The 13,697-nt window shown below is 46.9% G+C and overlaps 1 protein-coding gene across 3 annotated transcripts in view; it reads right to left on the reverse strand.

The window, feature by feature from the left end:
* ADARB1 (adenosine deaminase, RNA-specific, B1) overlaps window positions 1–13,697 on the reverse strand; it is a 45,222-nt gene that overhangs the window by 16,908 nt on the left and 14,617 nt on the right. For 2 of the 3 annotated variants that reach the window (XM_010001034.1, XM_010001026.1), the window contains 5 exons: window positions 12,368–13,287; window positions 4,891–5,005; window positions 2,289–2,457; window positions 1,668–1,816; window positions 898–1,066 (listed from right to left, as the gene is read on the reverse strand). In XM_010001034.1, coding sequence (XP_009999336.1) covers window positions 898–1,066; window positions 1,668–1,816; window positions 2,289–2,457; window positions 4,891–5,005; window positions 12,368–13,287 — 1,522 coding nt within the window. Of the gene's footprint in view, window positions 1–897; window positions 1,067–1,667; window positions 1,817–2,288; window positions 2,458–4,890; window positions 5,006–12,367; window positions 13,334–13,697 lie in introns of all 3 variants that reach the window. The other variant, XM_010001042.1, reaches the window with a different exon arrangement.

Consider the following 13,697-nt stretch of genomic DNA (forward strand, 5'->3'; position numbering starts at 1 on the left):
ACAGAAGAGCTCTCTCAATAGAAAAGTTCACTACAATATCATCAGCTGAAAAACCTGGCATTTCTCACCTTTTTGCAGAACACAGAGGCTGCAAACACACAGACTCATTTCCAAAAACTATGTTGCAACTCTCCCATATTTCTGATAATTTTTTTGTGGGTAATCATTTGTCCATTGATGATTTTGAAAGAAAACTTCCAATCTTTGGCAAAAAGGGCAATAAAGAAGTAACTGGATAAAACAAAAGTGCCAGTATTGGAAACAAGGTATTTAATTACAGTAAAACTATTTAAAATTAATATAATTTTAAAGTAAAAAATTAAAAGTGCCCATCAATTAAGATTTTAACTAGGACACTTTTTCCTTGTATAAAATAATAGAAATCTCAATCTATCCATGTGACACGTATGTATCTTGATACTATAGAATCAGAGACTGGTTTGGGTTGGAAGGGACCTTTAGAGATCCCCAAACCTCCTGCATGGGCAGGGTCACCTTCCACTAGGTCACACTGCTCAAAGCCCTGTCCAGCCTGGCCTTGAACATTTCCAATGATCAGGCAAGGATGTAACAGCAAAGGCAATTATCCAACTATAACTAAGGTCTTACATTTATTGCACTGTTTTGCTGCTGTTCTACTACTTTAGGGAGAGGAAAAAGAAAAAAAAAAGGCATTTCTAATGATGGGTAATGGTTTCTCCTGGCCTCTGAAGCCAGCAGAAGGTCTGACACCAATGAAGAATCAGAACTTGATCTCTGGAGTTCCAGCCACCTCCCCACTACGTCTGAGCGATGAAGCAAGGCAATCAACGACCTACACCTTCTCTGCAGGTATCATGCAACCCTTCCTTGTTCAGTGACAAGCAGCAGTCAGGAATGAATCATGGGATAGCTCACCTTGCTATCTTGTCACTGCAGGACATGGTAAGCAGCCTTTCTCCCTGCAGGACACCATCCCAGGTCTGGATGGTGGTGGTGGAGCGCACAGGGATGGTCCCTTCCCCAGACTCTATCTTGGTCCGCAGTTGTCCTCTGGCTTTGCGGTTGGGATGCCTGTCCCCTTGGTCTAAATGACAAAAACACCTTTCAATCACCTGAGAAACATTTCCCCCCCCTGTTTAACAGGCAGCACGACAGCACAAGAGTCAATTCAAGGTGTTTGCCTGCGTAACTGCTGGCTTGCACAACGATTTCTACTGCTCCTGGCAAATTAGCTACAGCATCAGGCACCTCTCTCCAACACAGTCTTCTACCCCACACCTGCCATTAAACCAAGCTTCCCAGAGAGGAGCAGGGAGCTCTTCAGTTCTGCTCTGTGAGTCACAGTGTTAGAATGGAGTTAATGGACAGGCAGGCAGGGGCAGGCAGGCAACCCCTGCTAACGGATGGAAGCAGCACAAGGGCCAGGTCAGTTCTGCACAAACACTTGCTGACTCACTGGCTGATCTTGGCTACCTTTCAGCCTCTTCCAGACCACTTGGTGGATCAGTCTACACTTAACTTCTACCCCACAGGAACAACAGCTCAGAGCTTTTGGGGGTTTTTTTTGGAGAGATCTTTGCCTAACACACATCTACGCTAAAAGAAGACACCTGGATATTAACTGTGCCACTTGTACATCATGCCCAAGTGACATCTCTCTTGCTTGACCAGGCCTGCTGTCATACCCTCCTGTGCTGCCTCGTGTGGTGAGAAGATCCTGGCGTCGCCACAGGGGGATGTGCTGATGTAGAGGTGAAACTGCACATTCTCCTTCAGCTTAAACCCGCCTCGCTCCGACTTGATAAAAATGGATTTCTGTTGTTCTTCTTTATTGCTGAAACAGAGGACAAAACTAGGGTCAGAACTGACGTTGACACGTTACTAACCATAAGCTGGTCATCTTAACAGGCATGAAAAAACAAACAAAAGGTCTCTGGAAATTTTCTAGTACAAATCTAATATTGTTACAAATAACAAAATTAAAAGGCCACACCCAGAAAAGAAACAGAGAGCCCTGAACAAACCCCCAGTGAGCCTGCAGGCACTTACCAGCAAAGGAAACATCACCCTTCAGTCCATTTTGAGGTACACTGTTCACAGTTTACACAATTAACCCCCAGTTATTCTTCTGTCCTCCCCTCTGGTGACCCCCCCAACTGAACCCACGCTTTGTTGAGTCTGAGCTCTGAAACACCCCCATGCAACAGGACAAACGCTTCACATAGGAGTAATTAAGAGAGATATTTTACACAGACACCTTTTCAGCTCCACGTGGTCAGCTCATCTTCCTTCTCCCTCCAGCTTACCTGAGATACAGCTCCAGTTGTGTGTACAGGAATTTCAGCAGGCACCGGCGAGACACAATTTCGGCGTGACAGTCGTTCAGGGCGAGGCCACGATCACTCATGTATTCACCATTGATGCACTTGGTTCCTGTAGAAACACTGATCACCAGGGCATCTTTCACATCTGTACCTGCAAGGCAAAATTTCAGGAAGAAGACAGGATTAAAAAAATCACGAATCACCTAACAAATCACCTCCCTGCAGAGCCCAAACAAGGTGTGGGGGGGGTGTTCTTATTTGTTTGATTCTTTTTCAAGGCTTTTTTTTTTTTTCCTTCTGACACTTTCTATAAAGCAAAAGCTTCACTCAGCCATACCAGTCTAATGGTTCTTGTGGGTTCTTCATGCTGGAGCTCAGATGAATTAGAAACTGAAAACCTGCAGGGAAATGTTGCTGCTTCAGAAGGAATTACTAAAGCCTGAGCTCCAAGGACGGTGCTGTTGGCCCCAGCCCCAGGCAGCCCAGCTGGCTTCCAGCACGTACCCTCTGGCCACCTAGGCAGACATGCACAGGGAATTTAGAAACCTGAAAGGCACTGATGTATTAAAACAACAGCATATTCTGGAAGGGTATTAAGCCAACAACTAGAAAGGCAAGACTAGGGAGCGAAGAAGTTTAAACGCTCAAACCACTGTGAAGCTCAGCAGCAGCACAGAGCTTCTGGAAATGCAGTTCCTGCTGTTAAATAACAACAAGAATTAAAGTATTTTGGGTGTTTTCTATACAGAGAACTGCCTTCATCATGAAAAAAAATAATCCAGTCAGTTGCATGAAAAATATGGAATGACAGGTCAAAATGTTACATCCCTCTAGCAAAACAGCAGTAAAAACAGTCCCAATAAGACACAATAATTCCTCTGAAGCTCTTGAGGCCTCACCAGCAGAGGCAGAGGGCAGCCAAGCCCTGCCCAGTGCCTTCTGCTGTCTCCCTCCCCTCTCACAGAATGGTTTCTGCAGTATGAAAAAGCAGAAAAAACACTTTAAATGCACCACAAGCACCTAGGGTTGAGGATCCTCCCATAACCACCCATCTGCATGACAGCAGTGCCCATTCCAGACAGGGAATTGGTAACAGGAGTTAAGGAAGTGATTGAGATGTGGCTGTTAGAATATACGGCTTTAATAAAAATGAACATGAGCCCAGATGCCCACTCCTGCCTGTGGGGCTGGGGAAGAAGCCCATGGAGGAGAAGCAGGGAGCTGCTTCACCCTACAGCACAAGGCTGTGCAATGGGGTCATCTAATTCCAAGGGTTCCCCAGACACATCCACACAAATATGGTTTCTAGTTCTGTGTAAAGGTAGTTTTTTAGTTAATTAAAATGTGTTCACATGTGAATTCTTAACTCTTTGGCCACACAGCTCTTCTGGGAGTTACAGCCACAGGACTGTAACTATAATAAAAACTTGCTAAATATCACAAAATACATTAAATAAAAACTACAGCATGTTCCTCGCAGAGCTTTGCATTTGGGGCTAAAATGGTGTTAGTGCTGCACCGTTTTGGTTGTCACTGAGCAGTGCTTGAGGGGCATCAAAGCCTTCTCTCCAGACACCCCAAAAGCCAGTGTGTTGGGGGTGCACAAGAGACTGGGAGGGGACACAGCTGAGCCACAGTGACATCCCACACCATAAGTGTTGTGCTCAGCAAAGAAAGAGCAGCACGGATCTCCCCAGGAGAGGGCAGAGTGGGAGACTGGGTGGGTGTTTGACTGCTGGCCAGGGTCAGCCCACCATGGATGTCTTGTGATGGAGTTTGGACCACATTGTCCCTTTGTCACATTCCTCTGTCAACAGAGTGTTCAAGTTATCATCTGTCCCTAGCAGCACCTTCAGATCTCTCTGCTCAGTGGAGGTCTCCACAAACAGCCTCACAGGGGGAAAGGGCAGTTCAGGTGGGTTGAAGACCAAGACAAACCTTAGCCTGAGAGAAATTCAGCAGCAGTGTGGTCACAGATCAGCTTAGGGCAGAACTTCCCCACTTTGGGTGAGCTGGGAGGGGAGGGACCTTGTGCCAGCAGGCAGGGAACCACGACATGATTGCTGCTTGTGCCTGCACAGCTGTGTCAGCTGCCAAAGCAAACCTGCTTTCCTCAGGTGTTTCTCCTAAAATGACTGAGGCACAAAGCACTAAGAATAAAATACAGCAGGAGTAACTCAACAAAATGCAAAACCTTAAAAACATGGAAAGCCAGTATCATTTTAGCTAATATGTCAAAACCCAAGAATGCCATCTGGGTGGGGAAATCTATTTCAGATTTACTTTCCAAAAGTTGCACGATTCATTTTTAAAGGCACGTGGATTTTGTAGACCAGAAGTTCTCTCTGATGGCTCAGACAGGCAGAAGACAGGAATGATGTGGAAAAAGAGGCATTTGCAGGTCTAATTTTCCCATAGTTATCTTTAGCCAAGAATAATTGCTAGATTTAGTGCACCTTGAAGATTAAACAGTAAAAATGTATTTCAATACTGGTTTCATCTGGGGGAAAAAGATACATTTCCTGGAATGGAAACAGAGCTCTTGCATTTCAGGAGTTAAAACACTACTACTTTTTTTCTTTACCTGTTGTCATGACAATTCCAGCAAGGACTTTCCTACGTGCATGTGGAGATGTGAAATTTTCTGTCAAATCACTGAATTTATCTACAACCAAACGTGCAACAGCATCAGCTAAAACCTGCAGGATCACACAGAAAATCACATTAGAAAATTAAACACATACTTAAAAAAAAAATCACAGCAGCATTAGGTTATAAAGATTTGCACATCTGACAGAATAAATTAAACAAGTGGACCTTGAGGCACCACCAGCAGGTTAAAGAGGTGGCTGTGGTCCAACTTTCAGGCATATTGAACACTTACAGCTCTAGCAGTGGAAGCAGAGTGCTGTGAGCTCCAGCTCCATTCACACGGGGTCAGCACAAGCCAAGCACCCAAGTACCTAATGCTCACAATCCTTGTGAACATTTGAAGCCTGGGAGAACAACTGGAGAGACAGATAAGTCTGTGCTTCATGCTCAAACACATCATTTCAGTTATCTTCAACACTGGACTTGACAAGAAGATGAAGTGCAGAAAACAGGCTCCTCCAGCCAAAATGTTTATTATTCACTATCTAGCTATGACATAAATCAGAACAGATCTGTTTGCCACACTGGTTGAAGATTTTGCATTTCTGACTTTCACAAGACATATACAAATTTAGGAATAGAAAATGTCAGTGTATAACCCAGACTAAGCCATCTCAAAATTAGGAAGGATTGAATCTCTTTCAGCTCCAGGAAAATGTGACCAGCAACAGTCGCAGGCCTGTTGTATCTTGCCAGCAGGGTTGGCAAGTAATGTCAGACTGTAGGGGGTTAAATTCTAAGATTAAGGACACCTTCCAAATACCAGCCCTGCTCTTGTTGACCATGGTTCAGTTCAACCCTGCAGCTAATCCAACCTGCTGTTTTTAAGGCAGTTGGAACCGTAACAGCTAGAAGAGATGAGTCAAGATCAAATTCTTGAATTTTCACCTGAAAAGAAACTGAAAACCAGGGAAATCTGTGCAACAGCATCACTAGCACAGCTGGTTGGTCCAGAGGGAGCAGCTGAGAGAGGCAAGTTACACACTAGACAGCACAAGAAGTGGTCCCAAGGCTGGCAGGGGAGATGGGGCAGCCCATCCCCACCAGGAGCAGCAGGAGAGGAGGAGAGGGCAGCTGGGGAGTGAGCTCAGGTCCCTTCTATCTCAAAGTGCCAGGCATAAGGAACCTGATCCAACTGGCTGTTTCAGCATCCAGCAGTATCCGAGATGTTCTGGGGTGACCACCTGGCCTACACATTGATACAAGAGAAGGACACAGGTCCTTCAATACCTGCCAGCACCATGCAGATGGCTTGGATACCCAACAGCATCCAATGGGGTGCTAAATCCACATGTAAGCAACTACATTTAGTCCAAAAAGATGCTCATGGCTGCGAGTGTTCTGCTTAGAAACTGTCTTTGGGCTCAAAGGAATGGAAGATCACCACTCTGACCCCTCCACAGGGGTCCAGACAAATCACCAGTGCTGATGGGCACCACAGGCAGAGCTTGGGGCACCCACTTGAAACCCTACAAACTCTTGAACACCATCAGTTCCAAAACCAGACTGCCAGGGTTGAAAGAAAAGAAAGAAAAGGAGGGTTTGAAGGCACAGCCTGATTCTTCACCATTTTCTTATCAACGCTCATGAAACCAAACGGCCTAGAAAAAAACATGGAGGAGCTCTCAATGTTAACTGCCTTCTGGAGAAGCTTTAGTAGCCAAGGAGACAATGCTTAAAAGCTCATGTGTTGTGATTTCAGAGCCTGACAGCATTCTGCAGACTCTGACTGGTGACAGTGACCAACAGTCAGTGGTGACTGGGGCCACATCTGCACCAAGTTTGGGTCCACGTTTTGCAGTTCCACAATTCATAGTCAGAAGACACTGCAAATACAAATTTTCTTGATGCATTTGATTGGACTGCACTCAGAAACTCTTATCAACAGGTTGAGAAATTTTTCAGGAGCACAGTTTTGCCCAGAAGCTACAAACACGTGTGGTCAGGCCCCGACTTTCAAAGAGGGTCTTTTTGTTGTTGGACCCAAAACTGTAACAACTTGTGCTCTGACAGCACCGTGACCACACAGCACAGAATATACATTTAATTTAATTTAATTGTGCTACTTACATCCTGCAAGAAGCTGAACTTGAAGGTTAAATACACAAAAGAAAAAAAAAGAGCAACAGTTTTCTTGTCACCCTGATTTTAGAAATGGAAAATGAATACATAAAAGGCTTAAAAGTATTGACCCCCCTGCAGCCACATGGGTGGGTCACCACACAAAAGAGAAGCAGAGTTTCCAGTGTTCCAGCTCTGGACACTGCTTCCCAGCTGCAGGCTTTATGCTCCCATTTCTATCACATGTGGGGTTTTCTGCTCCACCTCACATCACAACACACTGGGCAGGAGAACACAGCCAGCAGCTCACAATCTACCCGACTTGATGATGGAATATCCTATTGCAGAACTAGTCCTTGAGATGAGGACTACGTCCTTGCTGTCCTCATCTCAAAACCAAGGGCTTGAAGCTGTCCCCACATCAAGCCCAGGCCACTGGGCAGCCTGGGTAGGCAACTTTCACTCCTCATTCTGACTCTGCTCCCTTTCATATACGTAAATATTAACTGGAACAGAAATTGAACTCGTATCTCACCTTCCCAGTGAGTGCCCTAAGATCTGACACATGGTTTCTCTAGCCCTGCTCCCACATTAAATAATTATTCAAAGTTGGGTAATTCAAAAAAGGAAAGACCTAAAATAGCTGACAGTTTGCTCAGTGAGGCACGTGAGCTCAAAGCTATTTCAGGTGCTTTGTTCTTGTCTCTGATGAAATGACAGTGAATTCACTTCTTTTCTATACATACAGACTGATTTTGCAGCAACGTTGTAGCAGAACCCCCTGATCACCCATGTTGTTAAAATATTCTGAAGCTGATGAAGCTCAGGTCTGCCTGGATCTGAAGGAAGACCTTGGCAGATCATAGATCACCTGAGATGAAGGCTGGTGAAGACCCACATAGGAAGACCAAAGGCAGGGGGAGCAGGGGCACAGCACAGGCTGACAGCACCCAGCTCTCCCTGGGGAACTCACCCAGGACCTCCCAGCCTTTTGTGCTCTCCTTGTATCTCTAGTGATCCTTCTCAAGCACAAATTTTGTCCCTCAGTTTTATGTCTTCGTGCCTTCACAGCTTGAGGGCTTAAGTGAACAAGGTGATGAACAGTGGCAGTGCCCACAGTAGGTAAAATCAAGGTCCCTTATCTCTCCCCTGACAGTGACCAGCACACACAATTCAGAGAAGGTGGAAACACCTACACTAAGAAAACAACCATTTTCTAGTGCTCCAAATATTCCAGTGCTCCAAATTTTCTTGCATTTATTTAAAGGCACTGCTACCTGGCAGTAGGTTCTCTCCCTGCTTATGCAAATGTACAAATTTACATTTCTGCCAATTCCATAGCAATTATTCCAACATCTTACTCATTAATTCCCACAAACACATTCAGTGTTATCTTTTTGCTAGGCCTGAATCTGTTACATTGCTGCTCTCCTTTATACCCTAAGCAGGATATTGAAATGAACTGCCCAGAGCTCTTCAGGACACCTGCAGAACAACACCTTCCATTTTAACACACTTGCTGCCAGGGTGAGATCCAAGCACAAGGGCTGATTCTCTCAGCAGGTACATGTTGAGTGACCTGCTCACTTTCCCAGTAAAGATTTTTCTCACTGCAGGCAACGTTGCTTCATCCCTCCCCAAAGGCCAAGCTGTGTGCAGACAGCTGAGCTTGCCTCGCAGAGACTGGTTTCACATGCCTAAACCCATGGGATCAGCACCTCAACAACCCCTCTACAGACCCTAAGATGATACCTGGGCCCGTTTCAGAAGCTGCTTTCTGGTATCAACTGCCCTTCTGTTCTAGCTGAGGGCTTGCAAGTGTGTTTTCACATTTCATTTTCTCTGGGGAGGTGTGGGAACACAGACGTGCAGCTCAGCCAAGGCTCAGCACCACCACTGGAGCAGGGACCACCTCTCTCTACTCTTTCCACCACAAATTCACATCAGCTACAGAAAAACCTGTAACAAACCTGCCACCCGGGCAGTCAACGCCAACATCTTTAAGTATCTAAAGGGGAGAGCTGGGGAGGGACTTTTTCAAAGGCCTTGTAGCAAGAGGACAAGGGGTAGTGGATTGAAACTGGAAAAGGGGAGATTTAGGTGAGACATGAGGAAGAAATTATTTAGTGTGAGGGTGGTGAGAGCCTGGCCCAGGTTGCCCAGGGAAGCTGTGGCTGCCCCATCCCTGGCAGTGTCGAAGGGCAGGTTGGATGGGGCTTGGAGCAACCTGGGCTGGTGGGAGGGGTCCCTGCCCATGCAGGGGGTTGGAACTAGATGATCTTGAAGGTCCCTTGCAATGAGGAGCTCCTGGAGCAAGTCCAGAGGAGGCCAGGGAGATGAGCAGAGAGCTGGAGCAGCTCTGCGCTGGAGCCAGGCTGGGAGAGTTGGGGTGTTCAGCCTGGAGAAGAGAAGGCTCCAGGGAGACCTTAGAGCACCTTCCAGTGCCTGAAGGGGCTCCAGGAAAGCTGGGGAGGGGCTTGGGACAAGGGCAGGGAGGGAGAAGACAAGAGGGAACAGTTCCAAGCTGAAAGAGGGGAGATGGAGATGAGATCTCAGGAAGAAATTCTTTGCTGTGAGGCCAGTGAGACCCTGGCCCAGGCTTCCCAGAGAAGCCGTGGCTGCCCCATCCCTGGCAGTGTTGAAGGGCAGGTTGGATGGGGCTTGGAGCAACCTGGGCTGGTGGGAGGTGTCCCTGCCCATGCAGGGGGTTGGATCTGGATGATCTTGAAGGTCCGTTCCCACCCAAACCAGTCTGTGATTCTATGATATGATCTTCATCAGGACAACCATGCTGTAGTTTTATTATTTCCACTAAGGATTCTGTATTTGGATTTTTCCTCCCCTTGCATCTTTCTAGCTTCCATTTTTTTCCCAAACCAATCAGCATTTCATTTTGTTATAACAAATCGTACCCTCATTTACATCGTTCCTGTACTCTCCAATGTTTGTGACTTCAGCCACTTTAGGATTATCTCCAAATTTAACACCTTTACACATGCTGAGTAAATACTCTTAAAAAAAGTAAAACAACTCATAGAGTTAAAAAATAAAAGATAAAGCAGGACCTGAAACCACCACAAATGCTTAAACCCAGTATTAATCATTAAAACACACCAGACCAAAATCATTGATATGTAACAGACCTTGCTCTAATTCCAGTAACTTGCCAGCTAATTATTATAATTAGAAGCAGGGTAGAATGCAACACAGTGAAGTGCAGACAAAACTACAACGTCCTGCTGGCAAACTGATCCAGAACCTCTGAATAAACAACTGACTTGGAATTGGGCCTTCATGAGTCAGGACCAGCAACCTCCCATTCCCACCCAGTGTATTGGGCACTGCTCCCACAGCCCACGGGGTTCTCCTCCATACCAGAGCAGCTCTTCTTGGTGCACACCTGTACAACAGGTGAAACTCTATCTAGCACCAAGGTACGTTTTGTTGTACACAAAATGGGTATCAAGGTGAGCACAGGAGCACCAGAAAAAAGTAATAGTGGTTGCTTTTTTTCAAAAAAAGGTAACATCACAGCCAAATGCCCTTATCCCAGGGCAACCACCCAGGACTCAGTGAAAACCTGACAAATGCCAGGCCTGGGCAGGGTTCCATCCAAGTCCCTGAAAGAGAAGGGGCTGTGTAAGCTGCAACACCCACTGAGCTGCTGGGTGGAGAAAGAGCTTCACCCTCTTAGAACTGCACCTCTTTCACGTCTCACGTTGTGCTCTTCCAACCTCCCCATTCCAGTTCCAATTTTCACCATTTTACTGATTCAAGAACTAGTAGCACATACATTACCAGCACTGACATTTTTTTAGCATCTGGGGCCAAATCTGCTTTTAAAAGCACAGCAGAGAATAAAGTTTGAAATTACTAAATTGAAACTGTGACTACCTGAAATAGCATTATCCTAGACATGAAAGTGAAGGAAACATCCATTAATAATGCAATAACTGTGCAACTAAAAAAGAAAGCACATGGGAATTTCTGAATCATGCATATTGACAGTGCATTTTGAGAAAACAACACAACAGTCACAACTTCTACTTACACTCTTCCGACCTCACATTATTGAATTCGATCTGTAACTGAAATCTAAACCAATGTTTTTGAGATGGAAAAGGTCAATGCCTTGAAATTCTCATAATAAACAGATAGAAAGTTGTAAAAAAAAAGTAGCAGGCAAGTATTTGAATGTAGACAGGTATGTGTTATCATTAAAGAGACCCAAGAGATGCAGCAGAAAGAGGGCAGTCAAACAAGCATCACTGCAGTTTGACTGGGGAGAAACCAAAGCAAGGAAATAAGGGGAAATTTTTCTTCATTAAAAATATTTTTTAAAGCTCCCTTCTAGATACTTTACATTTCTGGTCTCTGTCTGGTATGTTTGATACTTTCCCTAGTTCATTGATTTTTTGATTTAAACTATTTCTCGTCCAGATTGACTTGCCTAAGTAATTTACGTCTTATTATTAACTAATTAGATTAGAGCTGAATCCTTGAGATGACAGCTGTGGAACCACCCACCTTGGGTACATGCACTGCCAGGGTGTCACGTGCTGAGACCCTGGGACCACGTGGCAACTGTACCAGCCTCACTTAATCTGTCCTTGATTTCCATTATTCAGCTCTGTTAATGCCAGCAATCTCAGTAAGCAAGAGAGTGTTTTTCTTCTGTGCTAAAAATGCTGCACCAAATAATCGTTTTACTTCAAGCAGTAATTCTGATTTAAGCCCATCTAAGTCTTGCTGCCCAAGATGAACAAGATGCAGTTCAACCTTCCCTCAGCACCAGTGATAAAGCCCTGGGCTTGGTGCTCTCTTACACGACGTGATGAAGAATTAAAGCCTCAGCACCAGAGCTTCCTCTCTGCCCAGCTGGATACAAGTTCACATGATTTTCATAGAATCATAGAATCCCAGGGGCTGGAAGGGACCTCGAAAGATCATCTAGTCCAACCCCCCTGCCAGAGCAGGGGCACCCAGAGCACATCACACAGGAACGTGCCCAGGGGGGTTGGAATGTCTCCAGAGAAGGAGACTCCACAGCCTCTCTGGGCAGCCTGGCCCAGGGCTCTGGCACTCTCACAGCAAACAAGTTCTTCCTGAGATTCCCATGGAACCTCCTGGGCTCCAGTTTGCACCCACTGCCCCTTGTCCTGTCACTGGTCAGAAGTGGATAGATCACCTGATACACGGATATATAAAAATACATGTATATATATAGACACACACGCAGCTACAGAGCAGAACACCCAGCAGAAGTGCTGTCCGAGCTGACAAAGCCACTTGGCTACACTCAAGTCCTTCCCCACAGACATCACCAAAACCCCCTGAGGGCCTCTCACCTGTGGCAAGTGCAACTGGAGCCCCTCGCTGGGGATGGGCTGGCGAGACGGGGTCTGGTCCAGCTGCATGTTGAACAAGGACGCCAGCGCCGACTGCGCGGCCCGGGCTTTCGCCAGCTTTTTGTTCCTCCCTGAGCCTTCGAAAGTCTGACCGTCCACGGCCACGGCCATGACAAAGTTCTTGGCGTGGCTCTCCCCGCTCTCCGAGAGGAACTCGTACTTCAGCCCGGGCCGCAGCTCGTTGAGGATCATCACGGGGTTCTTCCCGCTGGCGGAGGGGTAGGTGGGCGGCGCGGGAAGGGGCGACTGGGAGAGGCCGCCGGGAACGGCCGAGGATGGCAAAGCAAAGTCCCCCCCGGAGCCAAAAGCCCCGTCCCCGTTGGAGCCCAGGTAGAAGGAGGCGTCGGAAGGGACCGGCGTTTCAAACCCGTTGAAAAGGGTGTCGGGGAAGTCCGCCTGGTCGGAGGTGAAGTCCGTGTTGACGGACAGAGTCCTGCCCATGGCCAGGTGGGCTTCGGAGGCGTTGGGGAACTGGACGAACGACCGCAGCGCCTTCTCGGCAGCGTGGAGCTTGGCTTTCTTCTTGGTGGGGCCAGACCCTTCGAACACCTGCCCGTTGACTTCCACGGCCATCACGAACATGGGGGCGTGGACCGGCCCCGTCTGGGAGAGGAGTTTGTACTGCAAACCGGGTTTAATCTCATTGAGTTGCATCAGGGCGTTCTTGGGCAGGACGGGGCCGGGCGTTTTCTTCCTCTTCTTGGGGCGGAATTTGGAGTGGCCATTGTTGCCCTCCTCCAGGGGACGCTTCCTGCTGCTGCTGCCACCCCCGTTGGAGAGCGGGGTCCCCTCCCCGCCGCCCTCCTTGGCGGGAACGTTGTCCACGTTGCGGTTTTCCTTAACGTCGGCGCTGCTCGAACCTGCGGTGCCCAGAAAGAGTAACTTACAATGCCTTCGTTGCAGGACCTTGTAAATGCAAAATTTATAGATTCCTTTATCTCTCTTTGTAGCTGGAGAAGTGATGTGTGCTGGCGAGGCGACGCGTTGTTTTTGCAACGCGAACGGGGGCGACAACAAAGCAACGCGGTGACTCCACAGGGAACACAAGAGGGACTTTCAAACTACACCTTTGATCACCCAGCAAAAAAAAACAACAACCCACTGCGTGTAAATCATGCTGGAACAAACCCCTTCATTCCTAAGTTGTGTTTGGCCTTTAACCCAGAGACATTAAGTTATAGTATCGTGCACCTCTGAAACCAAGAAGCACCATCAGAAAACTGCAAATGGATGCTTTGGGCCTGCACTAGGAGATGGATATTGAATTCTA

Source organism: Chaetura pelagica, unplaced genomic scaffold (genome assembly GCF_000747805.2).
Source record: "Chaetura pelagica isolate M959 unplaced genomic scaffold, ChaPel_1.0 scaffold611, whole genome shotgun sequence".
Classification (NCBI taxonomy): domain Eukaryota; kingdom Metazoa; phylum Chordata; class Aves; order Apodiformes; family Apodidae; genus Chaetura; species Chaetura pelagica.